Source organism: Zeus faber, assembly GCF_960531495.2.
Source record: "Zeus faber genome assembly, chromosome: 2".
NCBI classification, from domain to species: Eukaryota; Metazoa; Chordata; class Actinopteri; order Zeiformes; family Zeidae; genus Zeus; species Zeus faber.
In genome coordinates this window covers 35,607,534-35,627,524 of record NC_137189.1, presented here as the reverse complement: position 1 = coordinate 35,627,524, position 19,991 = coordinate 35,607,534, and the positions used below count along the sequence as shown (strand labels likewise).

The 19,991-nt window shown below is 43.0% G+C and overlaps 1 protein-coding gene across 2 annotated transcripts; it reads left to right on the top strand.

The window, feature by feature from the left end:
- The first annotated feature begins 500 nt into the window (after positions 1 to 500).
- cd99 (CD99 molecule) lies at positions 501 to 19,850 on the top strand. 2 transcript variants are annotated; one of them, XM_080024477.1, is made up of 14 exons: positions 501 to 806; positions 7,367 to 7,396; positions 7,507 to 7,545; positions 8,032 to 8,061; positions 8,828 to 8,860; positions 8,949 to 9,005; positions 9,346 to 9,384; positions 9,481 to 9,531; positions 10,118 to 10,207; positions 11,861 to 11,878; positions 11,994 to 12,017; positions 15,916 to 16,035; positions 16,722 to 16,775; positions 17,523 to 19,850. In XM_080024477.1, exons 1-14 carry the CDS (start codon positions 746 to 748, stop codon positions 17,552 to 17,554), a joined length of 678 nt encoding a protein of 225 aa, XP_079880603.1. In that variant the 5' UTR covers positions 501 to 745; the 3' UTR covers positions 17,555 to 19,850. The 2 variants fall into 2 exon arrangements, with proteins under 2 accessions (XP_079880603.1, XP_079880604.1); XM_080024478.1 differs by lacking the exons at positions 15,916 to 16,035; positions 16,722 to 16,775; positions 17,523 to 19,850 and adding an exon at positions 14,029 to 15,057.
- Positions 19,851 to 19,991: the final 141 nt, after the last annotated feature.

Below are 19,991 nucleotides of genomic sequence, written 5' to 3'. Positions count from 1 at the left end.
ATTATAATTTTTTTATATTATAAATGTATTTTATATAAATTATAAAATATATTTAATAAATAATAAATAAAGTTGTTTTTTTTGTAAATTTTTTTTAATCTATACTCGCGTGGAGTAAGTGGGGTTTTTTTTCTTAGCGTCGTTAAAGTGTTTTTGTATCTATAATTGCGTTGTTGAGGTTGTTGTTTTTTTAAATTAGTATTATATATTGCAGCGCTACAGTATTATCGATCTTCGCCTTGATGACTTTTTTTTTATTATTATTATTATTATTATTATTATTATTATTTCTATATTCGCGTCGTTGCCGTGTGTGTACTTCAGAGCTCAACATTTTCAAATTAGTAAAAAAAAAAAATGATAATAATAAAAAATAAATATATATATATATATATATATATATCTTCACGTGTGTGTTTGTTGGTATGTATGGCTGCGGAACAACACGCAGGCGCAGTAAGCCCCCCCCCCCCCCCCCCCCCCCGTCCCGGCGCAGCCACACCCGTGCGGGGCGCGTCTGAAGTTCCAGAGGAAAGTTGTAACGCGCATGTAACTAGACACCGAGCCCCGGTGCCGCTTCTGCCCCAGTCGACAAGCGAGACCGCTGGGCACGTAGCAGACGACTTCGATCGGACGGGGAGGCACCGGTAACTCGGTTTGCAGGCTCAGTCACCGCGTTAAGTTGCGCCAAACCCCCACCGCCACCGCCCCCCCCCCAACCCCCGACAAAAAAACCAAAGCCAGCATGAAGTTTTGTCCGTGGATCGTCGCTCTCCTCTGGGTCTACATCGGGACAAACGCGCAAGGTAAGGTTTTCCACTCACAGGCTTCCACCCCGCTATAGGCCCGCAGCCTATAGCGGCAAACCCGACGTCATCGTCCGATCGCGATTGTTTTGGAGCTGATCGTGATCTCACGGTTAAAAAAAAAAAAAAAAAAAAATCGTCAGACACCATCGTCATGGGATTTGGCCCATTTCCTTCAGTTAATCGTGTTGAGGGAAGATAACCGAAATGCTCTGTTTCGGCGTCAACAAATGCCTCTTCTTCATGAGGTTTTTGGTGTGTCATGACACCGTTATAGGCAAAATATGATAAAAATCGCTTAATCGCGGTTAAATCCGTTGTCTGCGACAATTAACCGCCAACTAAAACGTAGGCCCTTTAAGGGAGTTAAATGGACTGCACCCTACACGGGAGGCCCACGGAGGGTTCCTTTTCTAAGTTTACCCAGCCACCTCAAATCATTGCCATAAAATACCAGTCCAACACCCGGATTAGTGCTGCTGCAGGATGCATGATCGGCTGATGCTCAAATGCCATCTCACAATGAGGACCACACCCACTTATTATGTTAAGCCACCAAAGAAATGTTTGTGTGCCACCCACTCAAAAAATGTCATAATAAAAAAAAATAAACAAACTAAAGATCAGGGGTGTCAAATATAAGGCCCCGGGTTTGGATTCAGCAGGAGCGTTCTAATACGGCCTTATTAAATTTTTCATTCATATATTGACATTTCGTTTTTATCTACAGTATATGTGTGCATTTCGTTTAGGTACTGTGGAATCCATTGTAAATTTGAAAATGTGTAGCGGTAGGAGAAATCTGCTCGAGGTCATCAGGGTCTGACAAAAAGTAATCCGACCCACCCACATGAAGTCCTCTTTTAACCGATCCGGCACAGGACCTTGAATGATGTTAACAACACTGAAATAAATGGGAGAAAAGTGGATGACGGTGCCGTTCTGATTCAGTTCGCCCAAAACAAAGACAGTTGACAACGATGGAAGTTGCACCCCAGTAGTCCAGCACAAGGTACAGCTACCGAAGTAAGGATGTATGAAGGCTGCTTTATAGTTCTATGGGTCTCTATGTCACCGGCGTAGCCCGCAGGGGCCGTCGCTGTAGCTTACAGTCGCTTCTCCAGAAATGTACTGGTAACTACACGTCAGGGCGGTGCCTAATTCCCGACGCAGAACCAGTAATACGAGCACCGCCGTTGACATCCACGGCGTACCTCCTGGGGCTGTTCAACGCAGAACCATGAAGAAGAAGAAGAAGAAGAAGAATCTTTAATTGTCACCTGACACACCACACTACAACACATGCATGCACACACACATGCACGTGCTTTGGATGGTGGCCGGTGAAATGTGGCCTCTGCATTTAACCCATCCTGGCTTGTCCTTCCTCCGGGGAGGGGGGGCGGCAGCCAGGAGCAGTGGGCAGCATTCGACGACGAATGAAAAAAGCTGCAGGTGTAATTCAAGAGATTCAAGATTCAAGATTTTTATTTGTCACATACATATACATACTTTCATACATATATGCAGTGAAATGTAATGCAACGCACCCGGTGATAGCACACTATGTCCGAGGAAAAAATAAAAATAAAAAAATTCTTTCTAATAGACCGACTAACTGACTCCTAAAACGTAATACAGTAAGTTGAATACTTATAGAATTAAATAAAAATATATAGAATAAAATACAATAAAAATAAAATGAAATAAAATGGAATAGATAGAGGGAATATGCCTATGTATACACAGATATGTGCATTAAAGTGGCATGTGAATTAAAGTGGCATGTGAATGTGAATAGAGTGAGGTTGAACGAACAAGCCTGAACAGTGACACAGTTTAATGTAACTGACACTCTTGTTTGGGATTAAAATAAATATATTTGGTGCCATGTGGTGCCATTCTTTTTGTTAGTAAAATGCAATTTATATATAGCCTTAAGAAGATTGGAAGAAAGTCCTATTTTTATGCAAAAATGTGTACATTTGAGTTTTTTTTATCTATAGGTTTATAGAAGACATTATCACAGTGAAGGCAGTTTTCTGTTGATTTACAAAATGCAATAAAGTAATTGTCTTCCCCAAAATGGATGAATAATCGTGATACACAACTGTGATCATGATTCTGAGTAAAATAGTCGTGATCATCATTTGAACATCATCAAAGCAGCCCTGCTTTTTGCATGCAGGCCTTCCAGGTCTGTGGAGAGGAGGTCTCTGATTGGGCACAGCGAACCACAGGCACGCAAGCCATTACCAGAACCTCCAAAGACAGACACTGCAGCAGTAATACCACATGAATATCCTGTCTTCTAAGTTTTTTTGTTTTTGTTTATACATCAAACGGTGGTTTGTCGTGCAGCGGTTGTTACTATTCAGATTTTCAACATGAATTAAGCAATTGTGGTAAAAGTTGTCAGTTTGGTTATGGAGACAGTACGGTGAGTACATCCTAAATATAAACCCTAAAAGTTTGATAGCCATTTCAGGCAAAGGGTGTTGGCATTTGCTTTGTTGTGGCATTGAGACAACTCAATAGTTTGAGCTGTGAGTCATGCCAGTCACGTTACTCCTCAGGCTGTAGGAATTAACGAATACACTAGAAGTATGTGGAAAGACCTTTAAGAGGACTCAGTAACTATTGGCAGCCAAAATGAACACCTCCAAATGGGGGTAAAATTGGCTTCGGTTGGAAAATAACCTTGGAGTCATGAGAAGTTCGCTGGTAATTTATTTTTGTAAATGCAACATAATGACAGGCATTAGTCTCTGTTTTCTGTGCGTCGACCAGCTCAGACAATATAGGACTGATAACATGACCCTCACTGGCCACGGGTCACCGGCCATCATGCATGGTGCAGTTGAATGGCGGGTCAAAAATACTTTTGCCAAGGTAAGTGCCCTCAGTTTAACTGCCATTGCCAGGTGGACCAAGAAGTTACTCTTGGGTGCCCTCCCTGTTGCTGATGGAGGTAGGAAGTCATTGGCGGCGGAATGGGCCGTAGTGACGAGAGGCCCCTCAACTGTTAAGGCGAATGCATACTTAAAAAGAAGTAGAACTTTTTGACCAAAAACACATGTTCAGAACAAGAGAAGAACAAAATGAGGGGGTGATCTGGACGCCCCCGAGTGCTTACTTTGTCTTTTGTCTTAGCTCTGAGAGCCCTTGTTTCGCTGTTCCGACAACTTGATCCAGGAAATGGGTGCCACCACAATGCACCCCCTTCTCAATATTCAAGAGGTTTATTTGTCACATTCATATACATACATTCATAAATATATGCAGTGAAATGTCTTTGCAACGCACCCGGAGATTATGCACAATAAGGTCTAAACCGAACATAATAGCTGACCTAATTACTACCTAGCAACTAACTGAAAGCAACTGATTCCTAAAACATAAAGCAGAGTTAGTGAATAGAATAATGTGAATAAAATAAAATAAAAATAAAATAAGACTCGATAAAGTAATACAGAGTGGGGGTACAAAATAGAAGTAAAAGGAATAGAGTTGTATATGGGATAGGCTATTTGTATATACAGATACAATATGTGCAGTGGCAAGTGAATATAGTGAGGTAGTGTGTGTGGAGGTGGACAGTATAGTATACAACAGTACCACACAGCAATACAGTAACACCGAACAGAACAGCAATACAGCACAGTATGCAGTAACCCAGTGCAGTGATACAGTATGCAGTACAGTATACTACATACAGTACAGTAATGCAGTGGGGGCCTATGTACAGTATGTGACTCAGTGAGGCCCCCTGGTGAGGTCAGCATTGACAGTTCTTATGGCTTGAGGGAAGAAACTCCGTCTCAGTCTCTCTGTTCTCGCTGTGTGGCTGCGGAGGCGCTTGCCCGACCGCAGCAGTTGGAACAGTCCGTTGTTGGGGTGGTGAGGATCCTTCATGATCCTGCGGGCTCTGCTACTACACCTCCTGGTGTATAAGTCCTGCAGGGAGTGGAGGGTAGTTCCAGTGGTACGTTGGGCTGAACGCACCACCCTCTGCAGGGCCCGCCTGTCCTGAGCAGTACAGCTCCCAAACCAGGCAGTGATGTTGCCTGTTAGGATGCTCTCCACCGCTCCAGATTAGAAGGACTTGAACTTTCACTGTGGGAACGATGCTGTCCGCTACCGTAGCTATGAAGCTTGTAGCTACTTCTGTAAACTCGTTGATGTCACTGGAACTTCATTGGAACATGTCCCAGTCCACGTCGGCCAGAGCGTCTCGAAGCGCCGCCTCCGATTGGTCCGACCACCGCTTTCACGTCCCTCGTCACTACCGTTCCACGCACGATGCACGGTCTGTAAACAGGAATTAAAGCAATGGCCGCGTGGTCCCGCTTTCCCGAAAACAGGGGAGCGAGACAGTCTCATACGGTGTGTTACCGCACCCCCTTTTCTGGCGTGGGATAAAGAAGGAAAAGTTCATATTGAGTATTCTGACAGCGGTGTTTTGGGCCATGTTCTCCGGTGGTTCTTTCGTCTTCTGTTCTTACATCTTGTAAAGACGGCCTCCGCCTTTTTGCGCTGTTGTGGAAGCTCGCTGGGGTAACGACAGCTCGGCTGCCAAGTGCTGCGTCACACAGGAACATTGACTTATGCAGCACTTTGGAAAGGTCTGTCCTCGGTTGCAACATGCACTGCAGAGTTCAAACCGGCCCCTGGAAGCAACGGCAGAAAAATACATGTCGGGAGCTTTCTGAAATATCTTTCCCCGGCTACACAAGCCGTGCAGCGGTTGGAAGTGAGCTCTCAGGAGTGATGAATCATGCTTCGACATCTGGCTGTCCGATGGACCTACCTGCCCGAATTCACCGTGCCAAATAACATTCGGTGGAGGTGGAGCAATGTTCCGGGGCTGTTTTTCATGGTCTGGGGCCTCTCGTGAAGGGAAACGTTAACGCTGAAGAATATAATGACGCCCAGGACGATTTTTATGTTACCGACAGCTTGTGGAAGGCCTTTTCCTGTTCAAGCAGTCCGCACAGAAATGGTCTGCTGAGATTAATGTGGGAGAACCTGACTGGCCAGAGTCCCGACCTCAACCCCGTCAAACCCCTTTTCGGACGAGTTGGAACCCCGACAGCAAGCCAGGCCTCATAGCCCAACACCAGTGCCTGACCCCGCTAGTGCTCAGTTCACATGCACTTTACTGCACATATCTGTATATACAAATAGCCTATCCCATATACATAAGTCTATCCCCTTTACTTCTATGTTGTACCCCCACTCTGTATTACCTTTTGAGTCTTATTTAATTTAATTTATATCATTCTGTTCACAAACTGCATTATGTTTTAGGAATCAGTTAGTTTCAGTTAGTTGCTAGGCAGGAATTAGGTTAGCTATTATGTTTGGTTCAGAAACTATTGTGCATAATCGCACAATCGTTGCAAAGACATTTCACTGCAGTTATGTACAGTATGAACGTATGTATATGTATGTGACAAATAAACCTCTTGATCTTGCTCTTGTGACCGGAATGTGAACGGAAGCAAATCCCCTGCAGTAATGTGGAACTTCAAGCGCCTGTCCAGTTTGGGTTCTTCACCCTTTTCTGTTCCGTGTCGCCGAGCGTCTTCAGACATGTTGGCACAAAGGTGTTTTAGGGGCTCCGTGGTTCTAATTTATAGCAGAAGAGTGGGAGCGGCGTCAACTCTGCAGGGCTGGGCGATATCGACAGTCAAATATCACTCATCGATATTTGTTGACCAATAACTCAATATGGATAATTTGACGATGTTTTGGGCATGACGACCGGGAATTTCATAGGATATTTAAGCCCAAAAGCAATCGTTAGTTATGTGGACGTCATGACCGAGCACTTATGCACCTATGGCATTCAGAAAACCGATTATTTTACCGTCATGCAGCTTATGAAAGACAGCGCTAAACTATATCACAATATCAGGATGAGCAGAGTCCCAGACGATATCTTGTCCCCTATCATAATACGGTAGATGTATCACTATCGACATCAACATGTCCCCATGCGCCGTATTAATGCTCGGGAGTTTGGAACAAGTTTTTTTTTTTTTTTTTGGAGTAGTTGGCCTCCGTATATTAATCTGCCAGGAAGCGCAGACAGGGAACCGCAAACAGGACATACTCTCATTTGCATGTATAGAGGTTTATATGACAGGAAAATCCGGTCCCAACTGACCTACATGAATTGCTACACATTTACTTAAACATTTAAATAATGGCTTCGAAAAGAGTTGCATATACTAGGAACACGAAAGGAAGTTGGAAGAATGTTCATCGCAGTCAAATCTGACCCCTTTGCCACCATCTTTTTTCGAGGTGGACATTGAGTCTACGTTCACACTGCAAGCCATAGTGCTCAATTCGGATTTATTGCTCGGATTCCTCCGTCCATAACGGGGAGACCCACATCCAAATTGAAAACTGTGGCCCGCGGTGTGAACGCAGCCTTAGCCAGTGATTTTGACTTGGTACGCGTACGTTCTCAAGCGAGCAAACACGGAAATGATCGCCGCACCCACCTGCTTCCGTCTTCCTGACCGTCATTTATGTCTCTGCTCCTACAGAACTTGATCTGTTCGACGCCCTCGCACCCGGTGAGTGACCGAGTCATTTTTGCCTCTACATCACCCGGCGTATTGCAGCTCACATCGAATGTTCTTCGCTATGTTTTCACCGAAGTTGACGTTGCCTCTCTCCTTTTCAGACCCGACACCCGCCGTCCCAGTGAAGCCCAAGCCTGACGGTTTGCTTCTCTTTTCCTTTTCAATTTCGAATCTCATAGTGCGGGCGAGTGTTTTTTTGCGAGTAGTGTCGTCCTACATGGAATCCAGTGGGAAGGCTGGCGCTGTGGGATGCTGCTCGTCTGTACGAGCGCGGCGCTTCCGAAAATTTCAAACGGCTCCCCGAAAGCACAGCGTATTGAAATTTTTTTTTTTTCCCCCTCGATGGGCCAACCAATCACGACGAGCAGGGGAAGCGTGCATAGTATTGTAGCGTCCTCTGAGGGATGGTTGGTTGTTATGGATACAATAAATGTTTTGACCGCTGCAATTGAACTTTTTATTTTTATAATTTTGTGTCGATGCACTGTGCATTTGTACACAAAATAAAAAGACAGCAGCGTTGATAAAATTGTATTTATTCTCTCTTGATTATTCGTTAAATAAGAAATAAATATGTATTCCGTGGCGTCTCTCATTACCGGACGATGTGTTCTTTGTCCTGATAGAGCCCAAGAAGCCAGCTGGGGGCGATTCTGGTAAGTGGAGACACGCTCACTTACATGCACACAAACACACAAACACACAGACACACACACACACACACACACACACACACACACACACACACACACACACACACACACACACACACACACACACACAAAACACACAAATATCATATACAGCATTACATTTAAGAGAAATAACTAAAAAGGAGCTGACTGTTCATATATTCCTATACAGTGTATTGTTTATATACTCATTATAAACTACTTATATATGATATACTGTATAGGTATATACACCTAGATTATTTAATAAGATACTTAGCGTAGTAATAATTAATATTTATTATTTATACCCCATAACAACTATTTATCCTGTGCATAGTATCGCATTTTGTATATTTGTATATGTTAAATATCTGACTATTTCGGTTTTGTATTTTTTTGGCTATTTGTATATATTTGACAATCGTATTTTTCATTTTTACTTTTTATATATATTTTTTAATTCAATTTAGTTTTATGTTTATTTTATTCTAGACTTTTTCAGACTGTTATGTTAATTTTTACATATTTTTATGCTCATGGTCTGTAGTGAAAAGCACCAAACCTCACCAGAAGAAATTCCTTGTATATGTAAATGTGCCTGGCGATTTAAACTGATTCTGAGTCTGAACGACATTTACCCTTTACCATATTGAATAATATTATGTAAATGTCATTCATTGAAAATAGTGCAAGAGTCGCCAGCAAAATCTAGACGCCAGCTAAAAAACACTCACGTTTTTGTTTCCAGGCGGCCTCGATCTCCTGGATGCCTTTGACGAAGGTAAATATCACCTCGTTCAAAGGCTTTTTGATGTCATACATCTACTCAACCGTCTGCTGCTGTAACTGCTCGTATTATGGATCTGTAGGTCCCGCCAGTACACCGGAGAAGCCGGAGAAGCCAAAGAAACCGTCAGGTGGTGGCGGTAAGTGCGGCGACGGCGGGGCCACGCCGCATGAAGACACGAGTATCACACAGTGTTCCACGATAGCAGAAAAACCTAAAATCGACAAAGAATATTACAAATAAAGAGCTAAAGGAGCGATAGAAATTTTATATATATATATATATATATATATATATATATATATATATATACGAATAAACCTCTTGAATTGAATTGAATTGTTATATATATATATATATATATATATATATATATATATATATATATATATAAATAAAGTCACTGGCCACTGGAGTTCTTTGATATTCATTGATTCATCTCTCTTTCTTTTTATTGGGGGGATATTCTACGTAACCAGGCGGCTTTGAGCTCGATCTCGGGGACGCGCTCGGCCCAGGTAAGGATGTCCGTCCCCTTGTGTGGGGTTCTGTCTGGCTAGGAACCCAATTTGGAACATTAACCGGAACACGTTTTACCGTTTCTCTAACTACAGACGACCCCACGCCCGAAAAACCTGCTGTCAAGCCGCCGAGAGGTGGAGGCGGTAAGTCCGGTCCGCATAGTGCCGCCAATGTGCATTTTTTTATAAGCAGTACACAACCTTTAACTCAGTGTTTTCAGTAGAAACAATTAACATCAATTATAATAATATCAAAATAAGTGATAATTTCTTGATTTTAGGCTCTTTCATAAATCTTATGGAACATATGGAAATGTCTTTAATCACATACAACATTTATTTGTAAAACGCATTTATTTGTAGAATAATTTGTAAAAGTAACACATTATATATTTCAGGATGGAGGGACGCTGTATATTTAAGCTTTTCTGGTATTGAAAAACCTTGATAGCGACTTGCAAAAGAGTAGTATCAATTCTTTTAAATTTATATTAAGATTTATTGTACTTGATTTATTTGTAAATTGTGACAGTTCCTCCCATAACGTGTTCATTTGTATACAATGCTGAGTGTAATCTTTCCTTGAGTGTAGACAGTTAAATCGTATGGTTTTTCAGTGTTTGTCATTGGCTTTAAGGTTCCCAGCGAGCAGCCTTCCGTCTTCTTTTGGTTTGGTCTTTTGGTTTGGCCTTTGTGCCGATTCTGTGGTTGTTACCGTTTTTTCGTCAAGGCGGGGGATCCTTCGACGACTCGGACCTGGAGGAACTTGGCGGCGGCGGCGAGTACAAGCCTGATGGTGGAAGGTCGGGCGGTTCAGGAGGTAAAGCCAGTGGGGGGTTTTCAGTGTTTATCTCTGGTGGATTTGGGCATTTCATCTTATGGGTGACCCCTGCCCCCCTCTTGGACCATATTTTGGAATAAAATATGTCCGTCCCAGGAGTGATTTTAGTGTACGTTATCTCACTCCTAAAACAAAGATTCTTCTTGTTTAGAAGTTTTTTCTGCCACATGTGCGGTTATCATCGTAAGAACTCATTGTGGGGCTCCGAGGATGAAGTGTGCAAGGAGTTAGGAAAATGTGAAAAAGAAAGAAGTAAAAGGGAATTCGGGGGAAGTTATTGTAATTATTATATTATTATAATATTTTATGCATTTAGCAATAAAAAAATATATATATTATAAATAATATTGTTAATATAGTTTACTAACCCAATTAAAGTATGGTAACAACAAATATATATTTATTATTCATTCATTTATATATTGTATAGATATATTTATATATATATTTATATATATTTATAATATAGAATCTCATATAGCTCATATATTTATAATTAATAAATAAATATATAATATTTATTATATATAATGTTATTTATAATATTATAGTAATGTAGTTATTTATATAACATTTATATATATATATATATATATATATATATATATATATATACACACCCACACACACACACAAAATGTATTATATATGTGATATAAAATGAAAATCAGATAGATAATGGTCGTCAAAACAACCTTCCTACCTACTAAAATAAAAAATGTGTGTCATCGCTGATGAATCACCACAAAGCACTCGGGTGGTTTTGTTTTGAAGCGGGTTGCCATGCTTTTGAACAACTTCCTCACGGCGCACAGCAGAAAGACGTCTATTGTAGGACCCCCTGCTCTCAGATCCTCAAACTGCATTTCAAACATAGTGCGGCGTCGTCGGGTGAAAAAGAAAATTGGGTTGAATCTCTCCGTCTCTCTCTCTCTCTCTCTCTCTCTCTCTCTCTCTCTCTCTCTCTCTCTCTCTCTCTCTCTCTCTCTCTCTCTCTCTCTCTCTCTCTCTCTCTCTCTCTCTCTCTCTCCTCGCGTAGTCGGGGAATGCAGTGAGTTGAAGTTATTAGCCTGTTTTTGTTTTTGTTTTTTTCCACTGAGGGAAGAACTCTGGTAATAGAAAGGAAAATGATCGCCAGTATAATTAGAGCCACATGCCCGTTATTCTGTTCAATCGGATTCTTCACGAAAAGCAGAGGAGGACGTGAACTGGAGTCATCTCGCTCCTTAACCGCAACAACGGCCCCCACCCCCCCCCCAGCCCCCCCAATTAATTTAAAGCAAAAACGAACTGACTTTGTGCTGTCGTGCCAACGGGAACAACAGAGAGGCTTTGGCCTATTTATAGCGGCTGGAACAGGGCGACCAGACAGTCACGCTCGGCGCGACTTCATGCAGAAAGCCCGTATTCAAAGCAAGATTTAGGAGTCACTTCCGAAAAGCGTAGCGACCAACGGACTCCGTCGCAAAGGGAACGCACGGAAAAAACCTGCAAATATAGCGGCAGAATCCCGCTTCGAAGCGACCGTCGACAATTCTAATCTTTTGCCGTGCTTTTGATTTGATTTGATTTGATTTCCTCCCTTAACCCCCCTGTCTCTCTCCCCCCGCCCCCTCTTGTTTTTGAATCCAGGCCGGGCCCAGGGTCCAGGTAAAGTTATGATTTCCACTTTTCCCGCCGCGTCGGCAGGAGTGAAAACGTTGTTTTGTGCGACGCTGCGTTGTGAGTAATCCCGCTCTTTTTTTTCCTCCCCCCACGCCCGCAGGTGCCGCCGGAGACAACCCTCAAGGTAACTACTCGCTTTGCTCCCGTCCCGCTCGGAAAGCGGGGAATTCCTGTCTTTGTCGCGGCGCTGCGCTGGCCCCCCCCGAAGGAGGGGGATTTCTTTTTAAGAGCTTGGTGGGAAGAGGTTGTTTCCTGTTTCCTGCTTGGGAAGGACACGGACCTCTGCCGGGTTCGGGTGGATATTAGCGGTTCACGGTTAACGGGGCGAAAAATGCGATTCGCCGCCGTCTTTTGTAAAGACTGGAGACCGGGGGCCCACGTCTGTTAAGCCCCTCAGAGCAGGGGAAACAACTCTTGGGAACGACTAAACCGCCCAGAGATCCTCCTAAAAAAAAACGGAAACGGACGGAAATTTGTTTCCCGGGCGTCTGAGTGAAAGCCTTTTCATTAACCGGGGAAACTACTCCTATCCCCAGCGGGATTCGGGAGAGGAGAGATGTGTTGGGAATGCTTCACCGTCAACTCATTAAGAGGGATAATGAGAAGAGGGAATCATTTCCCGTGACCTCTCTGCAGAAATAAAAGTTGTTGTGCCTTTTTGGGCAACAAGGGGAAGAAAGAGGCAAAACTTTGCAACAGCCATGACCTGGGCCAACAACTTGTAGAACGAGTCAAACGTTGATCGGTGTCCCTGGAGTTGTGGGTGTGTTATATAGCGGCATATGAAGATCATGTCCCCGCGCAAAGGCGAGAGGATGCCAGACCTTTAAAAACGAAACGGCTGCAAGGCGTCGTCATGACTACCATACCACAATATCAACATTGACTGATTTTAAATTTTTATTTTTTTTTTTTTTTTTTTTTTTACTATATTTATATATATTTTTTCTACTATATTCCCCTCCTTGCCCCACTGTCGCTCTCTCCCTCTGACAAACACATTGACAACAGACCTGTCAGTGAACAGCCCTTCCTCTCCGTGCACACTCCGAATGCAAAGCGTGATCATGCCCGGGATGTTTTATGTAAAGCTCCGAAACGTTTTTTGTTTTTTTTCCAAAAATAAGAACAATATAAAAAAAAAATATCAGTGCTAACCGATGTATTGTATTTTCATCGTCGTCGTGATATGAACACGCGCGACAAACACGTTGCAAAGACTGCCTGAAACGCGGTGAAAAAGAGAAATCATTTTACTGTTTATTTATTCATTTTCTTCCGTCGGTGAAAACAACGGCATCCGCGACGGATTAAACAGCGCACTCCTTCTCTGTTAGAAGACGCGGACACGCGCCTCTCCGGTTGAGCGCGCTCGAAACAAAGTGACGCCGCGTTCGCGGGACTCGGAAAACCGTAATCTGTGTTGTTTTCCCCCCAAGATATATATTTTTTTAATTTCGAGAGATGTCTCTGTTGAGTTTCGAAGAAAATACTTGTCCAGGGAGCAGGGGAAATTCACCTCTAATTTCTTGTAGCTATAATGTCTTAATTCAATTAATGTTCTGGCTGGGTATTCACGTGCAATCTGTTCAATAAAAGCATGTTCAAAATCGTTTATTTAATTTCTTTATTCAGGGGCCATAGTCTATTCAATGTTTCTATGTTAGCAGAGCACCTATAAAAGAAGAGGAACTGTATAGCTAATACGCACACCTCAATATTTGTTTATATATCGCAAGTCATATCGTCATTGCAAAATTGAACAATGTTAGCGTGCGTCGCAAATATTTCTTCATACCGCGCAGGCCTCAAAAATGGTCCCGGATCTATTAATCCGTCATTCCGATCACGCATTAAAGCCCTTGAAAACAACGCGATGCCGTTGATCAAAAAAAAAACGCAATTACGTTTTGGGTCCTCTGTGCGGCCTCTGAGGGGGCGATCAGCTCCGTCTCTCTCTCTCTCTCTCTCTCTCTCTCTCTCTCTCTCCATGCGTAGCGGGGACTTTCAGCGTGCATCTCGCCTGTTTGACGAATACGAGCCCTGAGCCTCGGGCGTGCAGTCGAAAATAATCTGAAAAAAAAAAAACGTTGGTGCCAGTCGGCTAAAACTCTGCTCCGGTTGTGTCGTTGCAGATCTAAACCATCTGTGGGCCCAAATCCTGAAGACGCTATACGCTAACACGCCCGACGAAGTCTTTATTTGGATGTCCAACTTTAAGCGAGTGGTGGTGCCGCTGTTAGAGAGAGTCATGGAAATGCTGGACACGGTCGGACAATGAACCGGGGAGCCGGCCCCGCCCGCTCGCACAGCCGTTTTTACGTAACGGACTTGATGATTTGGTGGAAATCGCTTAAGGTCGGGGGACGTGTGTGGTGTGTACCAGCAAGAAAACGCCACTTAGAGAAGAAAGGAAAAAGATAAGGGCGGCGTAACTCGGCACCGTTTTTTCTCCCACACACACCCTGGTGTTTAAATTGTTGTGATGTGAGTCATTCATTTGTAGAATTTCCGGAATGGACAGATTTGAAAAAAAAATAAAAATAAAAATCAAGGCCGAACCAAGGACAGGTCTTGGAAAAGACAGGACACCCTCTGTCAAAGTGACATAGTTATATATAATGATATTTCTACTTTCTGTGGTTTTGAGGGATAGTGGATCGGGTTCTCTTTGCTTGTTGTTGTTGTTGTTGTTTTTCCACTGACGACACAGAATTAATCTCAAACGCCTTTTGGGGACGGTGGGCGAGGTGTTTGCTCTGAAACGCGCGGGGGGAAAAAAAAACCAAAACCCAACGAAAATTCAAAATTTCCAGAGATTCTCGTCCGTGGCGACAGCGTTAACCCCCTCACGCCGCGATGCGGGGGCGGCTTTGGCCTTCCTTCTGATTTGAAGTGCAAAGAAAACAACAACAAAAAAACAAAAAACGTAGGGGTTAAAAAACGAAAGAAAGAAAACAACCTCTTAGAAATAGAAAATAGAGGGAAGGCACAGCTTCACCCGATAGTTTTGGATTCCATCTCATCCCCACTTCGTCACAGTCCCTCCCCTGTGCTCTGCCTTTGTAACTTTCTGTGTATTTATGGTTCTTGATTTTTTGGGTTTTTCTTTTGGTCTCTGCTGTTTGAATTTGCTGCGGTCTCAATAAAGCCTGTTGAACGTTTTGGAGTCGGACAATCTGTTGTCATTTATGATTCTGGCGGCGGGGGGGTCCGGGGGGGAGTATTTTGCACAAGAGCCGTGTGCACAAACCACACGGTTTTCCCCAGTCGGCCATGTTGGAACGGAAGGGCACCCCTGGGCGTTTTTTCCCCTCGCTCTTCCTTGTAGTTTTCTTCCTTCTTCACTGTTTCGTTCGGTCGTTGGATCTTGCGTCCCGTGGAGGGTTCGATCGCCCTCTTTTCTCTCTCTCCCTCTCTCTCTCTCTCTCTCTCTGGGCGACGCCCAACTCTTTATGTAAACCGCCCCATTATGAGACACGCTTCCTGTCTATGACTCACGCATATCTGTGCGTCGCCCATTTTTGTGCACGCCCAGAGCTCACACACCCTGTGGTCTGTACCCCAACACACACATGTACGCACACGCACGCACACACACACACACACACACATACACACAAACACACACACATACACACATACAGACGCTCATATTTTCAGGCATGAAAACACAGATCAGTCGGCAGCTTTTACATCACATTCACACTCCTCATGAGGCTGTGTAGGGCAAAACGCGTTAAACCTTTTCATTATTTTTATACCGCAAGAAGTTGCGCCTTGGTAACTAGTCTGTGAATGGTTGATTGTTCTTCTTTTTTTTTTTATTCCTCTCCAAGTTACATTTGAGTTAGTGCTGTGGGCTATGATCAGCTGGCCGTTGACTGCCACCTTGTGGACTTAACCGTAAAATGGAAATTCAGCTCTGCGGGTGAAGTCTTACTTTAACTCTGTGTGTGTGTGTGTGTGTGTGTGTGTGTGTGTGTGTGTGTGTGTGTGTGTTCCTGCGTGTGTGTGTCCAGCTGAAGCCGGCACTGGCCAGATTGCAGGGATCGCCAGCGCCATAGGGATGGCTCTCGTCGGAGCCGCGTCCAGTTACTTTGCCTACCAGAAGAAGAAGCTTTGCTTCAAGTTGCAAGGAGGTGAGTGTTTAAGTGGTTTTCCTCGTCGTCCTTTCCCAGTCTTTCCTCAGTCATTGTTATTCCGCTTTGTGGAATCGGATTCAGGATTCAAATTCATTAGAAGTGTAGTATCGGATAAGTCAGAAACACAAGGCGCTGGTGTAGTGGGAGGAGGGTTGTTTGTCCCCAAAAAGGTAAGGTTTGGTTTTCAGGGTGAGCCCAATACCCAAAATAACAAACAAGAGGTTTCAGACGAATACAAGACCCGTGATATGACCCATGATGTTATGACCTTCTGGAAGCGAAGCAAAGACTCGGTACCGGCCTCGTTCCAGAATCCCCGAGCGAGGTTGGAGAGGGAAAAAAGAAAAAAGAAGCTGCTCTGCCCTGCAGGTTTGGGCAGGATTCTTCTTAGCGATCTCATCGAACACAGTAAAAAGAGCCAAGGCTGCACCGCGGCCATGCCAGACTCGCAAACAATTCATCTGTTTGCAAACAAATCTTTTCAATGAAATCAGGAGTCGGTCGGGCAAACAAAGGATTTTGCTCTTTTTGATTGTTTTGTTTTTGTATCGCACAAGCCATACATGCAACAATTGTGATATTTTGACCTTCAAAGGCACTTTGAAAATCTCCTGTAGAAAAGTGGAATTCAATAAAGTTTAATACAGATTATTAATAACTAGCACTGCACGTCCTCCATTTAGGTGCAGACCCAGAGAGCGGCAAGGACCACCGCGGCGCCCAATCTGACCCTCAAGGTATGACATGTTTTGATGGTCTTTATGTACACCTTCACCCCTCCTGTTCTTATGGGTTAATAGAGGGATATTTATGATATTCATGAAAATAGATAAACTGTACTTTGATTGACATGAATGTAATGTGCAATTCTATTTTTTTTTTTTTACACAAAGCCCCGGTGAAGTAGTTATTCCTTTTGTCCTTTGAATTCAGCTTTTCATTTCCTTTCATTTAATTTCAATCTGGGAGCAGAGTGGCTCTGATGTTCATTATTTTTAGATTTTTTTAATAAATAGATAAAAGATGTAACAATACTTTTTTTTTGAGCAATTTTTATATTTAATATTATTTTCAGTCATTTCACAATTATGATCATTGTATTTATAAAAATATTTTCCTATTTTCGGAATTTCCTCAGTAAGATTGATAATTTCACTTTTAAAATGCTTTTCTGTACTGTCTGTAACTCTTCTTCTGTGTTGTATGCAACATACAGTATACTGTATCTTGTATTTATATATATATATATATATAAATATATATATATATATATATATAATCGATTTATGCTGAAAGTTGTAATTTACCTGCAAGTTTTCTAGGTGCCCTTTCAAAAATGACTTTTTTGAATCGTTTTTCATTCATTCACATATATATATATATATATATATATATATATATATATATATATATATACACAGTATCTCTCATTTCACCATATATTGTATCTATCCCATCTAAATTGATCTCTCTCTCATCTGCAGTTCTCAGCGACCTGCTCAAGACTCAGAGCTGAGGGCACAGACGCCGCAGACCTCTCCCACCGACATCTGTCGCCTTACAAAATCCACGTCAGACCAGCGAGTGCCGTTCTCGTGTTGTTCCATTTCCCCGAGTTTCATTGCCTCCCGCATCGTTAAAACGACGGACAGATTTCAAGCCCAACACGGTAACCCCGCGTTTGACCTAAAACCGAAAATCGCAGATAACCCGTAGTGCCGATTCTGATCCCCCTGCCTTTGTCAGATGTTACACGCCCTAATCTCAATCCCGTAACCGCTTGCATCATGCTTTCCACAAAGGTCTTTCCCCGACACGCCTTTTAGATTTTACAGTTTAAAGTGCTCGGCGGAAACGCTTCCTTCGCCTCTCGATCTTACCCGTGATCCATGTTTTAAGACGCTTTAAGAAGTCATATTCATATACAACTCCATGAGAAGGATGTAGTTAAACGCTTTTTATCAAACATGTGGGTTTATTATTTGTAATTACCTTTAACTTTATACATATATATCGAACATTTTGGGGATGTTGACTCTAGTTTGTGTTTCAATTGATGCTTTTTATGTTGTTTTTTTTTTGTGTTTTGTCGCGGTAACGACCTTGACGCAGAGGAGGTCCCTTTCAAGTAAATACAGATTGGTCTAATTGGCCAAAACTCTTATAACCCTGCTATGTTACCGATGTTTGTATCCAACACCGGTGACCGTTTTCTGTACTGACATCAGTATTCAGCAACCAACAGTGAGTACTTCAAGTTCAAGTTCAAGAGATTATTTGTCACATACATATACATACGTTCATACATACAGTATATGCAGTGAAATGTCATGACACCCGGTGATTACTCACAATAAGCTCTATAAATACTAAAAAATACCAAAATGTGCGTAATCAACACAAGGTGCTCGCGCAGGCAGCCGCAAGGGGAGGCGCCACAATCGCGATTCTGGGTCCTATAATTATATAATAGAATTAATTGACTGTGTTGTATTAAATATACATTTAAATCCTCCTAAAAGTAATTTTAAATAGCATTACATTATTTAATCTTACAACCAGACAGAGAATGCAGTGCAAGGAAAACATACTTGAAGAAAACACAATCAGCTACAATACTCCGGTATGCTGTGGCCTTTAAACCATGCTCAGTTGGTACTAAGGGACCCAAAGTGTGCCAAGAAAATATCCTCCACACCATTACACCACCAGTGTGAACCCTAACCCTAACCCTCAAGGCAGGATTGATCCATGCTTTCAGTTCTTTACGCTAAATTCTGACCCTACCATCTAAATGTTGCAGCAACGTTTTCCAATCTTCAATTGTCCATTTTTGGTGAGCCTGTGCAAATTGTAGCCTCAGTTTCCTGTTATTAGCTGACAGGAGTGGCACGCCCACTCGCTCACCTGTGAATGCTCCGGACAATCACCTGCTCTGTTCACACATACCGCTCAATCGGACATTACACAGACTTTGTACACAGGTGCTGGCTGGGTAAAGTCCGGGTCAAATGATTCAGATATTTGTGCGTTCACACACACAGCTCATCCTGGTAATGTCCGGATCATTTCAGGGTTGCAGTGCATGTGTGTGTAACGCCGTTTGCTCCCACATCACAGTCCATGGCAGGGGCCCCTGGGGAAAAAGTTCCCCGGGCGGCGCCTCCATTTCAGGGCCCATACTTGTACTACAAAACTTCAAGATTCAGGATTCAGGAGGTTTATTTGTCACATACATATACATAAGTTCATACATATATGCAGAGAAATATCATTGCAACGCACCCAGAGATTACGCACAATAAGCTGTAAAAATACTAAAATGTGCGTAATCGACACGAGGCACTCGCGAGGGGCGGAGCCACAATCATCCCCTATTTTAAAAAGTTGTTTATTTTTCCCTTGTGGACATTAATGACCTCAGTTGCCTCATGGGCCAACCCCTGTATTCTTCCTGCCTTACTGGAGAGGTGTACGCGAAAACGCAAAAGACGTCGAATAACCAAAAACAAGATACACGCCCCCATTTGTGGTTGTAAATACTTGGTGGGTGGATGCCGTGGGGGGCGTCTCACCTCCCACGACCTGCGCTCGTGACGCCACGCGGGCGTTTAGTTTCGTTTGTTTAGTTTTTTTTGATTCGACCGTCTCGTTACAGCACCCGAGTGCCTGTTGCTTTTTCTGATCGGATGAAAGTTTTCTTTCGTCAACAATGTCATTGTTCCTGTATCTGTGACCCATATCAGAGTGGAGTGGAGTGGATTGCCCAGTGCGGGTTGTACATGTGTGGAATAAAAGTGTTGTACAGTTTACTGGCGTTTCAGCGCTCGTCCTTTCTTTTGCGTGTGTGTGTGTCTGTGTGTGTGTTTGTGTCTATGTCTGTGTGTGTGTGTGTGTGTTTTAGTTTAAAGCGGAGCTGGTGGGAGGGAGGGGGGGATGTTTGTTATTGCCCT

Excerpts from the sequence above, each read along its gene's own strand:
- cd99 (XM_080024477.1), top strand. The coding sequence starts at position 746 with ATGAAGTTTTGTCCGTGGATCGTCGCTCTCCTCTGGGTCTACATCGGG. Across the intron at positions 7,546-8,031 it reads AGTGAAGCCCAAGCCTGACG|AGCCCAAGAAGCCAGCTGGG; the intron begins GTTTGCTTCTCT and ends TTGTCCTGATAG. Across the intron at positions 16,036-16,721 it reads TTGCTTCAAGTTGCAAGGAG|GTGCAGACCCAGAGAGCGGC; the intron begins GTGAGTGTTTAA and ends TCCTCCATTTAG.